At 41.4% G+C, this 15306-nt stretch overlaps 1 protein-coding gene across 4 annotated transcripts in view; it reads right to left on the reverse strand.

The window, feature by feature from the left end:
* Positions 1 to 3614: 3614 nt before the first annotated feature.
* Positions 3615 to 15306, reverse strand: part of NMNAT3 (nicotinamide nucleotide adenylyltransferase 3) — a 40175-nt gene continuing 28483 nt past the window's right edge. For 3 of the 4 annotated variants that reach the window (XM_053389988.1, XM_053389987.1, XM_053389986.1), the window contains exons 4-5: positions 10928 to 11037; positions 3615 to 4422 (exon numbers count right to left, since the gene is read on the reverse strand). In XM_053389988.1, coding sequence (XP_053245963.1) covers positions 4013 to 4422; positions 10928 to 11037 — 520 coding nt within the window. In that variant the 3' untranslated portion in view covers positions 3615 to 4012. Of the gene's footprint in view, positions 4423 to 10927; positions 11038 to 14105; positions 14447 to 15306 lie in introns of those variants that run through there. The other variant, XM_053389989.1, reaches the window with a different exon arrangement.

A 15306-nucleotide genomic window follows, 5' to 3' on the forward strand; every position in this document is an offset into this window, starting at 1 on the left:
CACACACACACACACACACACACCGTGCAGTACTGCATTATTCAACAATACCTTGCTGCTTGAAAAGAATCACTTGAGACCATAAAGTCTTCTCATCACTTAGGAATACAGCAGGGAAATTTCGAACATGCTGCAGAACAAATAGTTTTCAGTGTAGCATGAGCTCAAGGTTAAATTAATTGAGTTAAGAATTCCAGGGCATTAGCTGCTGTGCCTCTGGATAAAGGCTAGCTCCTTCTCCCATGGGGCGCAAGGTGGCAGGTTGTAATAATCCAGCTTCTCATATGTATTTGATGATGTTTAGTTCAGAGTCACACAGTACTTATTTCACATACCTAAAAAATCTGAAAATAACGACCCATCTTCAAACTCTCCCCATTAACAACTGATAAGCATCCTGCTGAAAACGACGACGACCAATATGTAAGAAATTCTGAAAGCTGAGGGGTGGTGGGAGAGATCCCCAGAGAAGCCTGCTCTACCTTAAAATCCTGAGTAACAAAGCCTAAGTAATTTGTGGTGCAAGGGGAAAATCTGGCAAGAGAAAATCTGCCAGTGGCGGGTGATTTTTAAATTTAAAACACACAAAGACAGTGAGAACAGAGGAGCTGCGCCACCTCACGATAGGAGGGAAAACAACTTAATATGGGGTTGGATCTCTATGCCAGTGCCTCCCATTTATGGATTTGTGGGCCATATACCATTAGCTGCACGAGTTTGGCTTCTTTGCAGTGGTGTTTGTGAATAACATAAACTTGCTTACTTGTGTTAATTTACTAGTGTGGGGCTGGAGCTTTGATGTACCAGAGTGGACGGTCCTGGAACAGATATGCAGGCCCCTAGAAGGATCACCCAGTGGAAGAGATGAACCCCTGGAGGAATGTGGCACAAAAAGCAGGACTGCCAGGAGCCAGGCTGTGTCGATTTCATGCCCTCACCTCAGGCTACAGGAGCAAGTAGAGTGGTTGCATACCTCAGAACAGAGAAGGTGGCAGTGGAAGATACAGTGTACAGAACGATTCCTGCTGCTCCCCAGAGAAGGAAGAGATGTGTGGTGGCAGCAGCTGACTCCCTATGGAGGGGGACAGAGGCAGCAGTGTGCAAAGGCATGACTCATGGTTCAGTTGTCTCTACACAAATGTACAGAGTATGGGAAACAAGCAAAAAGAACTTGAGTTCTTAATACAGGATGGCAAATATTACCTAATAGGCATTACTGAAACCTGGTGGGTCGAGACTCATGAGAGGAATGTAGAAATTGAGGGGTACAATCTGCTCAAGAGATATTGATCAAACCAAAAGGGAGGAGGAGGAGCATTATAAGTGAAGGATGTGCACAGTGAAGTAGGTTAGGCTGAGAGTGCGCAGCTGGCTAAAAATTACCGTAATAGCTCATTCCATGAACTTCACAGCTGAGCAGGAGTTTGAATTCAGGCACCCCTTGTCTAAAGTCCAACATCCTATCCATTATTATTATATTGCAAGTTCTACCTGAAAAATGGACAGAAATTGAATCGATGAAAAGTTTGCCATATGGCACCCCAGTTTTGAATTGTCCTCCTTTCAACTTCCCTTGCTTTATTTTCAGCCCCACCCCCAAGCAGGGTAAGGACAAGGGAATAATGGATGTTTGACAATCACATTGATTGTCAAGCTCTAAAAGACACAGAAGTAGGTGTGTTGAAACCAGTTTCCAGAAAAATGTACCACTTCATTTGCAAGTTATAAACATTCTTCCAAAAGTCACATGCAAAATAGGTGTTTTATGAAGCTGTATGCAAAGCAATGTTTTATATATGGTATTCTGCAACCACCAGATTATTTCAGAATAGCAGATCCACAAAAGAAATTCAAAGAGGGAGTGGATGTGCCCCCCCAAAGCACCATCCCTTATCATCTCACATGGAGCAGGAAGGTTTGAATGGGAGTTTTCTACATGCAAAATGTACTTAGAATCCTGCTTGTGCAGTGTTATTGGTCACAGGAATACTGTGTAAGCGTACTCAGCCAAACATGTGAAGAAACCCCCTTCAGACAATCCTGCATCTGGGGTAGAACCAATGGAGATAGAGACAATGGGGCTGTCTTTTTATTCTCACACACATTGTCTGAACTGCTGAGTAGGCCAGAGGAAAGAAGCATCTTTCAGAATTCTGACTTGTATTCTTCTCTCTTCGTAATGAGGTTGCTGAAGACATTTTTATAGATGATTCCCTGCGTTTGAGCAGGAAGGCAGGCTAGACTTATGTCACTGGCACAAACCACATATAGACAATGCTCCTTTGAAATATTGCCCTGAAGTAATGGAACTCACAACTGTGTCTTCTGGGTTGGCTGGTGTTAAGATGAAATATGCTGGATCCTCTCTTTTGTTAAAAGCTGAGCGGGTGTGCCTCATGGCAGAAAACTGCATTGCTGTAGTACCTGTGTCACTGCAAATCTGTTGTGCCTGACTGGAAGCAGTTGCCCTTTCATTGTGCTTAGATCCAACTCCATGACCTGCTTAATTTCTGCCTGGGGAAATTTGTAACCAAGAACTAGTCTCTGGGTTTGTCTTTTGCTTCCTCCCTCCCACACCTTTTTTCCTTTTGTGTCATGCATTTTCAATTGTAAATTCACACCTGGTCTTTGTTTATTGGATTGCAAGTTATTTCTGAACTTTGTAAGCCATTCTGGGAACCTTTTTCAGCACAACGGCAGAGTTAAAAGACCTTATATAGCTTCCACCCCCTGAATTTATTAGAAGAGCTTGTGAAACACCCATACAGATGTAAAGATGTCAGCTGCAGAAAAATATATGTTTTCTCTCTTTGCGTCTTTAGAAATACAAATGCTGCAGTGCTAAAATACAATTTACAAGAAATATTGTAAGTCCATTTATGAAGTGAGGGTGGAGGAAGGCGTCATTGCAAATCCAGTGCTGGTAAGTGGGACTGCAGGCAACGGCTTGACAATTTTGCAGTAAAGACATTGAAAGCATTGTGACATTGCGATGTGGTGAAAGGCTTACAAAAATAGTTCACAACATCCAAAAAGAAAGGAAAGAAAAGAAAAACCTCAAACAAAGTCCAGACATAGAATTATAGAATTGTAGAGTTAGAAAGGACCACAAGGGTCACTGAGTCCAATGCCCTTAAACGCAGAAATCTTTTGCCCAACATGGGGTTCAAACCCACGACCCTGAGATCAAGAGTTTCATGCTTTTATTGGCTGAGCTACCGAGAAACAAAAGAAGATTGTAACATCACAACCCCACACCACACAACGTTGGAAGTAAATCTTATGGAAATCAATGGGGCTGACTTACAAGTGAATTGTTTAGGATCACGTGATATGGGAGCTTGTTTTGATTCACTGTCAATAGTGATACTTAAAATGATAGGAGGCAAGGCAGAAACCAAATGCAGCAGGCAGTCCTTGTTTTAGATTTCCAGTGCCTATAAATAGACTCCAGTGCTTGCAAGAAACATCAGGTGGAACGAGGACTCTTTTCTTCATTCATTTCAACAAGAGGAAAGACCTGGATCTACATCCCTATTAAGTGTGCAAAACTGTCCCCAACGCTGAAGGTCAGTGGGGGAGTCCCTTTGTGAACAGAGATAGGCTCATTCATCACAGCTTTTGACTGGCACAGATGGATTTTTCCCTAAAATGGATTACTCCCATATTATCACAACCAAGCTTACTTTCCTTTACAGGCATATTGTTTAGGATTCTCACTCTGAGAAGTGAGTAACTTAGGGCTCAACCACACATCTACCTGCCCTGCTGCTTTCCCCCAGGCAAACCCACTGCTTACAGCTGAACTGGAGCAAAAGTCAGTCGGGTTTTCTCTGAATTGGCATTTGCCCAGATTTAGTGCTAACAGCGGCTTTTTTGAGGGAAAGAGGTGGGGCAAAGGTAATGCTATTCGGACCCATGCCTAAAAATCATAGGAAAAGTGGAAACCCACTCAGACCCATGATTTCTAGGCACAGGATAAGCAGAAGAGAGGACAAGGCCCATATTACCATCAGTCATTAAGAGGGCTGACGACAGAACAATATCGCTTAAGAGGCTGCAGCAAATCCCCTTCATTTCTTCGTTCAGTCTCATCCGTGTATATATTGTGTTGCTTAATATAGGAAATAACAGAATCTGGAACGAGGTATTTCACACTTTGCCCTTTGCGCAAGGCGTGCCTTATGTTTGTGGCACTGATTTCATTGTGAATCCACTCCCTAACCAAGTGGATATTGTGCTGGTACCTGCTTAAAAGTGCTGACTGCGAGATAAACTGAGAAGGATCGTTGCCAATGCGGCTAATACAAACCAACCCAAATTTGCCCACTATTTCTAAAATGTGTTCTTCCTTCCAGAGGTTAGGTGTTTGAAACGTCTTCAGAACATCAGCTCCACACAGAAGTTTTAACTCAGGGACAACTGCAAGAACATAATATCATTTGCATTATTTTCTTTTGCTGAAACATCCCCTTTAGATGTACATTTATATTTGTAGTTTATACGAACACACACACTTAAAATTCAACCAGCATCCTGCTAGAATCTACTGAAGTTAAGGCTGCTTACACAATAAACCTTTAAAGCATATTCTTTCCTCCAAAGAATTCTGGGCACTGTAGTTTGCCTCTCAAAGAGTTATAACTTCCAGCAACTCTTAAGAAACCACAGTGCCCAGGATTCTTTGAAAGAATGTGCTTTAAAGGTATAGTGTGCATTTGTAAAATCCTCCCTAGAGTGTATTATTTCAAATGGCAAATGGACATCATATGCCTTTGCTCACACAGACCCACCTGTTCCTGCAGTCTTTCTCAGAACCCCTCCTGCTTGTGCACACATTCATCCAGCAACAACCAAGAACAAAGCCTTCTCTGTTGTGCCACCAACACTTGGGAGCAGCCTCCCCACTGAAATAAGGCATACTCCAACACCGTTGCACTTCTGAGGCATGTTAGAAACACCTTTATTTTCTAGCTTCTTCACTGTCTTGTCTACCATTATTTTCTGTCTCCTTTCATCTTCTTCATAATGTAAACAAATGCAGTCTTATCAGGATCTTCCTTCAGATAAGCTTCTACAAGAACTTAATAATAATTGCTGCCCTGGCTGACTCCTTCTCACTCCAGCAATATCCTTCTTTAAAGCATATGAATGCAGTTCTCCAGAAAACGAGTGAACCTTTAAGCCCACTTATTATACATCTTAATTTGCTTTTCAAATAAGCATATGCACACTAAGGAAGATCTCCACAATAACAAAATACAGGTTACTTATTATTACTATTAATAATTTTATTTTGAAATTTTGGAGCAATCTGTTCAAGCTTTAAGGACTGATCCACATATTTCAAGAGAAGCAGCTACAAATATGGATAGGCCCAACTTGTAATGCAAGAAGTTACAGATTCTTTGAGTTTCCTAACAGAAGTTTCCATGTAGCAATGCATGATCATCTCTGAGCTCATGCTGAAGGTGGTCAATAATTTATCAGTTTTGGAAATGAACACACATTAAGACCTGAAGGACACTGGCTCTACCACCTTCCCATGCCCAAATAGGTACAGATACCCTTGGGAAGGGCAGAGACAGAGGTGGCTGCTTCAGGAGCTCCAGTAGGAAAAAAATGATGTTATGCGCACCACTCCCACTGGATTGCACAATCCTTCCCATTTGTAAGCACCCTTGATTAAATTATTTGAAAGAATGGGAAACTCACAGAGTTTCCAGCAAATATTCAGAGGTACATACATGCAAATATGCATTCATTCATTCACTCACTCACTCACTCACTCACTATCTCACTCACTGCACCACACAGTTACACATAAGACTCAGCTTTACAACTGCAAATAAAACGTTTTAAATGTGTTGTAAAGTGCAATATACAAATGTGACACTAGATGGTGACAGTGAGGTATGCCAAATTCAATGTATTTTTCAAAGCATTTTTAAAAGAAGGATTTTCACAGTGTTTTTTTTATATGTGTGTAGAATCCACCAGTTTCCTTCTCTTGTGTTGATGCTTTAGTTGATACTTTAGTTATGACAAACCATTATTTCCTCAGTGATTGTACAGAGAAAAAGATTGTGGTTCCCATGTACATATGGGGGCAGCCAACTTTCCCACCCACACATATAATGTGCCTTGTAGCCTTACAGGGGCAATGTACAAAAAAGGGAGGCTGTCCCTGTTCCACGGGAATTGCAAGTGGGAAGGGAGCTGTTGAAATGAGGTCCTCCTTGTGAGATTCTTACAGGCATCTAGTTGGAAACGGATGCTAGACTAGACTGATTCAGCAGGGGTTACACCCACACCAATTTAGATAGATAGATGATAGATGATGGATAGATGATAGATAGATAGATAGATAGATAGATAGATAGATAGATAGATAGATAGGTGGATGATAGGATGTGTGTGTGTTTGGAAAAATCCAAACTATAAAGCATATTCTGAAGCTTGGGGTAGAGATTTATCTAGCAGGTTCCCTCTGAATAAAGATACAAGCAACCCTCTTTGACAACCAACATCAAATGCCAACATGGTCAAGCAACATACAACACACTATCATCCATCACTCCTGACATTAAAATGTCTATTTTTAAAAATTGTGAGAACAGCGTTAAGGCTCTCTCTTCAGAAAGGCATCAACTCTTGAAACCAGAATTGAACAACTAAATGGCTTTTTAAAGAAGGTTGCTGATAGAATCAAGTCTAGAGGGACGAAAAACAGGAATATAACTTCCTTGGACTTTTGAGGGCTACTGTTAAATAATGATCTTGCAGTTTCACAACTGATAATGGTTTTTCTAAACTGCAATTCCAGTAAGAGTGATTCAGTTTCTGTAGCATACTTGAACCTTTTTTTATTTTTGGTAAGGTTCTGAATGGAATATCTGAATCAATACTGGTAGCAAAAAAGTTATTATAATACTCCATAATACCCTGCCAGAAAGGAAAACCGAGTTAGCTAAAGGAGAAACTGTCATCAGCACAAACAAAGCAGCTAGCTTTAACAGCCTGCAAGATCTCATTAAGAGACAAAACTCTCAAACCAAAACAGGTAGGAAACCAACCAGGTTATCTGCCCAAGTTCAATTTGAAATGAAATAAAGATCAAGGTTTTCTTATAAAAAGACTACTCTGTATGTGATGCTAAACTCAGTGACCCTTATCGGAGATGTGAAGACCTACTAAAATAAGTTACACAGAAGCAGAAAGCGTTTTAAACTGATAGCAGCCCTTGTAAATATCTCAGAGGACCTTTCAAAAGGAAATAGCAAATAACTGAGATGTTCTCAAAAATGGCAGGCTGCTATTATACTAACAAGAAAGTAGAGATGTCAGAGAAGCCAGGCTCATTGAGAACTCATTAAAGTCCATCTCAAAGGAGATGCAAGCTTTACAAGGGTCTGAGTTCTTCTCCAGCTCAGATTGAAATCCAAGCTGGAGAAGAATTATAATATTTCCTGGTTGACAAATGTTTTGCAGTCACGAGAGTATTCTCTCTTAGCTGAGCTGAAGAAAGCTTCTGTCCGCCACAGATCATTCAACCCACCCCCTGGAAACTCCTTTAAGGAGTCTTGAAGGATGGGCTTTTTTTGGCAGCCAGACATTGCACAACCTGCTGGATGTTGTCCTTTCAATGTACGCTGCCGGAGTAAAAAACTAAGGTGTGGAAGCTTATTTCCCATGAGTGCTCCATCTGCACCCCCACTATTTACCCTGTAGTCTCTTTCCTTCCCTCTGTTTAATGTAATGGCATGACATTGAATAGAGGGTGATTTAAGGAGCCAAAATGGGAATTGTTTTTCTTTGTTGCATACAGTAAGGGGAAAAAGTATTTGATCCCCTGCTAAATTTGTCCGTTTGCCCTCTGATGAAGAAATGACCAGTCCATAATTTTAATGGAACGTTTATTGTAGCTGTGAGAGACAGAATAACAGGAAAACCCCCAGAAACCCAGAAGACAAAAGTCATAGATTGATGTGCATTATAATGAGTGAAATAAGTATTTGATCCCTTTGCAAAAGATGACTTAGTACTTGGTGGCAAAACCTTGTCGGCAATTACAGAGGTCAGACGTTTCTTGTAGGTGGCCACCAGGTTTGCACACATCTCAGGAGGTATTTTGTCCCACTCCTCTTTTGCAGATCCTCTTCAAGTCAATAAGATTTCGAGGCTGATGTGTAGCTACTCAAACCTTCAGCTCCCTCCAAAGATTTTCAATGGGATTAAGGTCTGGAGACTGGCTAGGCCACTCCAGGACCTTAATGTGCTTCTTCTTGAGCCACTCCTTTGTCGCCTTGGCCATGTGTTTTGGGTCATTGTCATGCTGGAATACACATCCTCGACCCATTTTCAATGCCGTGGCTGAGGGAAGGAGGTGCTCACCCAAGATTTGATGACACATGGTCCCGTCCATCGTCCTTTCTACGCGGTGAAGGTGTCCTGTCCCCTTAGCAGAAAAACACCCCCAATGCATAATATGTCCCCTTCATGTTTGATGGTGGGGGTGGTGTTCTTGGGGTCATAGGCAGTATTCCTCTTCCTCCAAACATGGCGAGTTGAGTTGATGACAAAGAGCTCAATTTTGGTCTCATCTGACCACAACACTTTCACCCAGTTCTCCTCTGGGTCATTCAGATGTGCATTGGCAAACTGCAGACGGGCTTGTACATGTGGTATCTTGTGGGTTCTGCAAGATCTCAGTCCTTCACGACGTAGTGTGTTACCAACTGTTTTCATGGTGACTATGGTCCCAGCTGCCTTGAGATCATTGACAAGTTCACCCCGTGTAGTTCTGGGCTGCTTCATCACCGTTCTCCCGATCATTGCAACTCCACGAGATGAGATCTTGCATGGAGCCCCAGACCGAGGGAGGTTGACAGTTATTTTGTGTTTCTTCCATTTGTGTATTGTTGCACCACCTGTTGTCACCTTCTCACCAAGCTGCTTGGCAATAGTCTTGTAGCCCAGTCCAGCCTTGTGCAGGTCTATAATCTTGTCCCTGACATCCTTGGACAGCTCTTTGATCTTGGTCATGGTGGCTAGTTTGGAATCTCCTGGATTGATTGCTTCTTGACAGGTGTCTTTTGTATAAGTACTGTAACGAGCTGGGATTACAGGTAAGACCTCTCCCTTATAGCAGGTGCTTCTAATCTCAGCTCGTTACATACAGTGAAGATACCAGGTAGCCTGACATCTGGCTGGTTGATAAGAGGATCAAATACTTATTTCACTCATTATAATCAATCTCTGACTTTTGTCTTCTGGGTTTCTGGGTGTTTTCCTGTTGTTATTGTGTCTCTCACAGCTACAATAAATGTACCTTTAAAATTATGGACTGGTCATTTTTTCATCAGAGAGCAAACGGGTAAATTTAGCAGGGGATCAAATACTTTCCCCCCTCACTGTAGTTAGTATTGTTATTATTAGTATTGGTCAGAATAGACCCACTGAAATTGATGGAGGCTAACTTAGGTTATTGATTTTAATGGGTCTACTCTATGTAGAACCTTGCTGAATGCAAGCCTAAGAATAAAAGATCAGAGATCTTCCAAAATTTGTTTCTTGAGCTAAATCTCTGCATGCTCAGCGGAGCTTGCCTTTCTCTACAAAAAGTTCTTCCTTAAGTTTTGTTTTTTTAAAGCAAGCGTAGAAAATATAATTTAGAAATAGGTAAGTAATAGGGGTGTTGCAGATGCTGGGTTGGATCCAGGACTCCCTCCATTTGTTGAAGGGATTTCCTCATGTTAGAGGAAAGTCAGCATAATTCATGGTTGTGGAATAACCTCCCCTCCAAGGTGAGTCTTGCACCATCGTTGTAGGCTTTTTGACAACTGGTTGAATGGATGCCCTTCCATTATCCTGCATTGCTTTTCTATACTTCTATTAACTTTGCTGTTGGTTAGTTTTGTGTTTTTATTTTACGATTTTTAATAATAATTTGTACTGGGACTATTTGGAGAAGGGCAGGCTGCAAATACAAATCATATATCTATATGTATATGACCCTGGCCTATGATCCACGGGACAACTGGGATAACAGTAGTTACTAACACATTGTGCAAGGTACATATGGAAATTTTTAGCATCAGGCAAGCCTGTCAACAGCATGGGAGGGATTAAACCTAGCTTGGGAGAGATAAGCTAAAATCATTCACTGCTTGCAGGTGGTTGAAGAACATCTGTTGGGGTCTTGACTATGCATTACTAAATAGGAATTAAAAGCTCATTTAGGAGTACATGCAGGGAAGAGCGAGCACAACTTGGGAGGAAGAGAAAAGGGCTAGAAAGGGAGCTAATCGGGAATTAAAACAAAAAAGCATAGTTGTGGTTTTAAATTGAAATTTCGGCATCACTGGAATCCATAGCATTTTCCAGGTGTTCAGGGAGGTAGGTCATGACACAACAACGCACATTCATTACTGTACTGCTTCACAGGCTCTCAAACTACAATTTGAGACATTTTCTTTCATTTGTTTGTGAAACATGAATGCACACGGTGATGCAATGGCATTGCTGTGGCAGGCTCTACCTCTGTACACTGACATGTACAACTAAACACACAGAAATAAATTTCCCTCTGATTGCAAATCCTGCAAAGTTGCCAGCTGCTTGGAGAGAGCTCCCCACATGCTGTATGTGCAATGGATGCAAGGGAAATCTTGAAGCATGCTAACGAACCACAGGTAGTTGGTAGGGCAGAACCAGCCACCATGATACCAGCATTTCCTTTGTCCACACCTGGGAAGCTGCATCAGATACATCTCCCACAGCATTAGTTTTCCAACTTTTGACCCCTGGCTCCAGCCACAAGCATAAATAAATGCACTATTTTCCTACTTAGGCATGGGTATTAATCTGACAAAGGTGGAAGGCATTATCACGTACACAAGGAACACTACCGAAAGCAGTAACAAACCTGTGAGTGATGAAGCAAACGATGCTCCGGCAGCCTTTTCTATGGGCCAATTGTTTTCTCCGGGCAGTTCCTTGATATGGTGTGATTTAAGCAGTTCTTTGTAATGGTGCCTGTGTTAAAATAAAAGGCTCTGTGTAAGGTAATCCTCTCAGAGATACACAAAGCGATTATCTTGCACTTTCAGTTTCTAAAACTCAATCGGCTTTTGTGTACTTCAGGGCTTAATTAGATGGCTGGAGAACTTGCCATATTAATTCTGTGCATTGCAAGATTTGTGTCAATGGCGGCTCACATTCTTGTCCTAACTTGAACATCTTCGATTGACCATTATTTCTTTTTAATGTTGCTTTTACTCCTCTAGGAGATATAACGCATGTAAAACGGTATCTTTTGTTGGACTTCAGCTTTATAACACACAATAAAATGTAATAAAGATTTCAGGCATTTACAGAATAAGCTGCAAAATGGTCACATAAAAAAAAATCGCTCCAATTTCAAAAAGAGGAAAACAACAAAAAAGGTCATTGACTAGGCTCAAAGTTCTTCTTTGAGAATGTCCTATAGAATGTTTTACTTTATATTCTTTTGAATGGGAGACACCAACAACATAACAGGAACTGATTAGTTAGCTCCACAGTTGTTTGGATCCACGCTGGCACGGAAACCAGGAAGAGCTTTCTAAAAGGTGAGAACATAGAAATATGGAAGGGAACAAACAGAATAACTCAGCACAGCAAAGCTTTCTCAGGAGATAGGTAAAGCAGATGCCACGCTCAGGGGCATGAGGCAAAGGTGGCCTGAAGCCAGCAGTAATTGTAATTGTAATTTATTATTTGTACCCCGCCCATCTGGCTGGGTTTCCCCAGCCACTCTGGGCAGCTTCCAACAAAGACATCAAAGCTTCTTAGTTGCCCAGACCAATGACAAGCCTGACCCAGATCCTATTTACAAGGATCAAAGTGTCTCCCATGTGGCCTATTTGCGTCAAGAGGCTTCCTTGCTGATGTGACTGGTCTCCTTTGGGGAAGGTTGGATTGGGACATGTTGAATCATCTCCTCACATTTCCCAGTTGATAGCAGTTCAAGACCCACCATGGAGTTGAATACTGAAAAATTCAAACACAAGCCTGCAGCTAGATTCCAGGAGCAGCTTTCTTCTACAATCAGAACCTATACCATTCAGTGTTGATTTGTTTGCTCTAAATGGAACCCACTACTCTACAGGCATCCAAATGTAAGGAATGTAAAGTGAGCACAATGAATATGGTTGCCAAAACCAGTAAACAACTGTAGAGCTACACTCTAAGCAAGCTGCAAGCAATGTGCCAAACTTATTCAGAGGCCTACAAAGGTTAAGAACAAGCTCAATTCACCTCCATATGAACTTCCTCACACCTGAATAAGCAGCAGTGTTGTAGATGTTTAAAATGTTAAAGACAGGAAGAAGGATTTCCCTCCTCTTGCATTCCTCTACTGGGAGATGTGCCAAAGCTTGACATCTTAAGGCTGCAATCCTATCTATATCTACACACTCCTGGGAGTAAGTCCTACTAAGCTCGTGGATGGGGGGGGGGAATTATTTCTAAGTAAACATGTATAGGGCTGTACTGTAAATTAGATACATCACAACTAATGCTGATTTATTTTAACTGAATTAATGTTGTATTTTTAAAAATGTTGATATCCACTCTGGAACCTCATGGTGGAAGCAAATAAGAAATCCCAAGAAATAATAATAATACAGTGTTAATTAAGGATAAGAAAAAAAGCACCAGCTTTGGAGATGCAGTTTGCCAGCTGTAATTCTCACAGTTTGATTCAGCTAGATAGATGATCAGTGTCAGGAGTGCTGCATAGGAAGAGTCCAGCCAAGCCGAGACACAGTATGAGCTGAGGATTACAGAAAGTACCAAGCTATGTGACGAATATACATTCATTTTGCACAGATTTCCTACTACAGTTTGATTATATTTTGCACTTTCGGCAAGCAGTATGTCAATCTACTCATATCGCCTAGCTTTTAAAGCATAAAAAACATACTTGCAAGCTTGAATAGGTTTTTTTCCTTCTCTCCTGACAATTCTCAACACCTCTTCCCAAAGTCTGGTGTTGATGCTTTCCAGATGCAGCATCACTAGACATTTTACTTATTTATAGAAGTCCTCAAAGATTAAGCAAAGCAGCTTGTGACAACTGCCTAGCAGAATCTGTTAAGCATTAATTGAATATTGTAATTTTACAGGACAAGGAAGAAGGCATGCATGAACTCTCAAATCGGGTAATGCAAGAGAAATGGGAAGAGAGTTGGATCAAAAGACAATTAAGAAACATTTCTTTTCCTGTATATTTTGTAGAATCAACTTCAATTCCTTCTTGTCAAGAGTGAGGAAGGAAAATAAATAATAATAATAATAATAATAATAATAATAATAATAATAATAAAACAAAAACAAAATCTAATTTAGATTCCAGAACTGCAGGAGGCTAGATTAGATGACCCTTGTGGTGCTTTCCAACTCTACAATTCTATGATAAAGCAAGATGCAATGCCATTATTGGAGAACTAGAATGTGATCTGTGACAGACATGAATAATTGTCAAGGCATGGAGACAGGAACAAGAGTATGTGCCTGCGTAAAGAAAAAGTAAGTGGGAACAACAGAATAATCCTTGCACAGTAAACTAGCATAAGGATCAGTACAATAGAATGGTAAGCAGGTTTTCAGTGCCTTCAGATGCGAAAAGTACAAGTGCCTAAAAGAAGGACTGTGCCTCCTAGCTCCATGGGAGAAAAAGGTAAGAGAGACATCTGAGATGAAGTCTGGGAAAGAGAATTTTGGCTTCTTTGGTGAATCAGTTCTGCAGGACTATGACAAGAATATCCAAAAACTACAGAATGAGAAAATATCAAAGTGACATTTGTTGCAATGAAGCACAATGTACCCAAGCCTACCAAAATTAAGCCTACAGAAGCCAGACATTAGCAAACAACTAGGTTCACTATTTTAATCTGATGCATATCAAAAGATGTCAGATGACTGAAGCAAGCAAGCCAAAACTCAAGAAAGCACCCAGATTTTTGGGGAGCGAGGACAGGAGGAAGGAAATCCAGGATCCCTAGCTAAGTTAACTTGTAGAAAAAACCTTCCTTGTCTCACAAGTGAACGACTGACAGACATTTGATCTGCATAGGTGTTTTATTGAAATGTAAGACAAAAACACTGAAGTATACAAAGGATACATGCCTTCCGGTGATCAAATGAGCTTTGACACAGCCCTCCAGTTTTGTGTCTGCCATGCCACAGAAATGAAAAATGCATTCAGACACCCATTCTAAGCCATCTTTGTTAATGATGACAATGCCAGACAAAGTTTTCCTTATATGAAGCAAAAAACAACAACCCAAGGTGGGTCTTCTAAGGACTTCAGATTGTTCAACACACAGCCTTAGAAAGCACAAGAGACTTGGCATGAGGAGCAGAATATAAATTTAATCACAGGAAAGTGAACAGCATTTGTCTGGAAGGAGGAAAAAAATACTACCAAAAGACATTTGGATGAAGCAGATATTAGGGAGTCATGGCTGTAAATGAACCTCAGACAATGAAACAGATAGCTGGGAGGTACCATTTCATCACCATGCATCTCACAGGGGCAGATCCCTTCATATGTTAGTGAAGGGGTTCACACAGAGAAAGGGACAATGGTTTTGTGCAGCTGGCCCTGCTTCCAATATCACAGTTTAACTCAGACCCACCCCAATATCCTAGGCATAGATGGGTATAGCTGGGCAAGCCTGAGTATAGTTCTTCTCTACACACCAAGGCTTTCCTAGGAACTGAAGTCTGTACCATCAGGACCTCTGGTATGCCCATATATGCTTAAAGGGCAAGGTCTATGTGCATAGGCATCCCCAGTTCAGATGCTTATGAGTGTTACAACCTGTTGTAGATTGGGAGGGGAAAACTCTCTTTGGAGGAAGTACATTAACAATGTATTCCTATGCACAGGGGGATGTTTACTCCCAGGTTAAGTGTGAGTAAGCTCCACTAAAACGTAAAGGTAAAGGGACCCCTGACCATTAGGTCCAGTCATGGACAACTCTGGGGCTGCAGCGTTCATCTCGCTTTATTGGCCGAGGGAGCTGGCATACAGCTTCCGGGTCATGTGGCTAGCATGACTAAGCTTCTTCTGGTGAACCAGAGCAGCGCACGGAAATGCCGTTTACCTTCCTGCCAGAGTGGTACCTATATATCTACTTGCACTTTGACGTGCTTTCAAACTGCTAGGTTGGCAGGAGAAGGGACTGAGCAACGGGAGCTCACCCCGTCGCGGGGATTTGAACCGCCGACCTTCTGATCGGCAAGCCCTAGGCTCTG

The sequence above is a fragment of the Podarcis raffonei genome, chromosome 5 (genome assembly GCF_027172205.1).
Source record: "Podarcis raffonei isolate rPodRaf1 chromosome 5, rPodRaf1.pri, whole genome shotgun sequence".
In the NCBI taxonomy this organism is placed as follows: domain Eukaryota; kingdom Metazoa; phylum Chordata; class Lepidosauria; order Squamata; family Lacertidae; genus Podarcis; species Podarcis raffonei.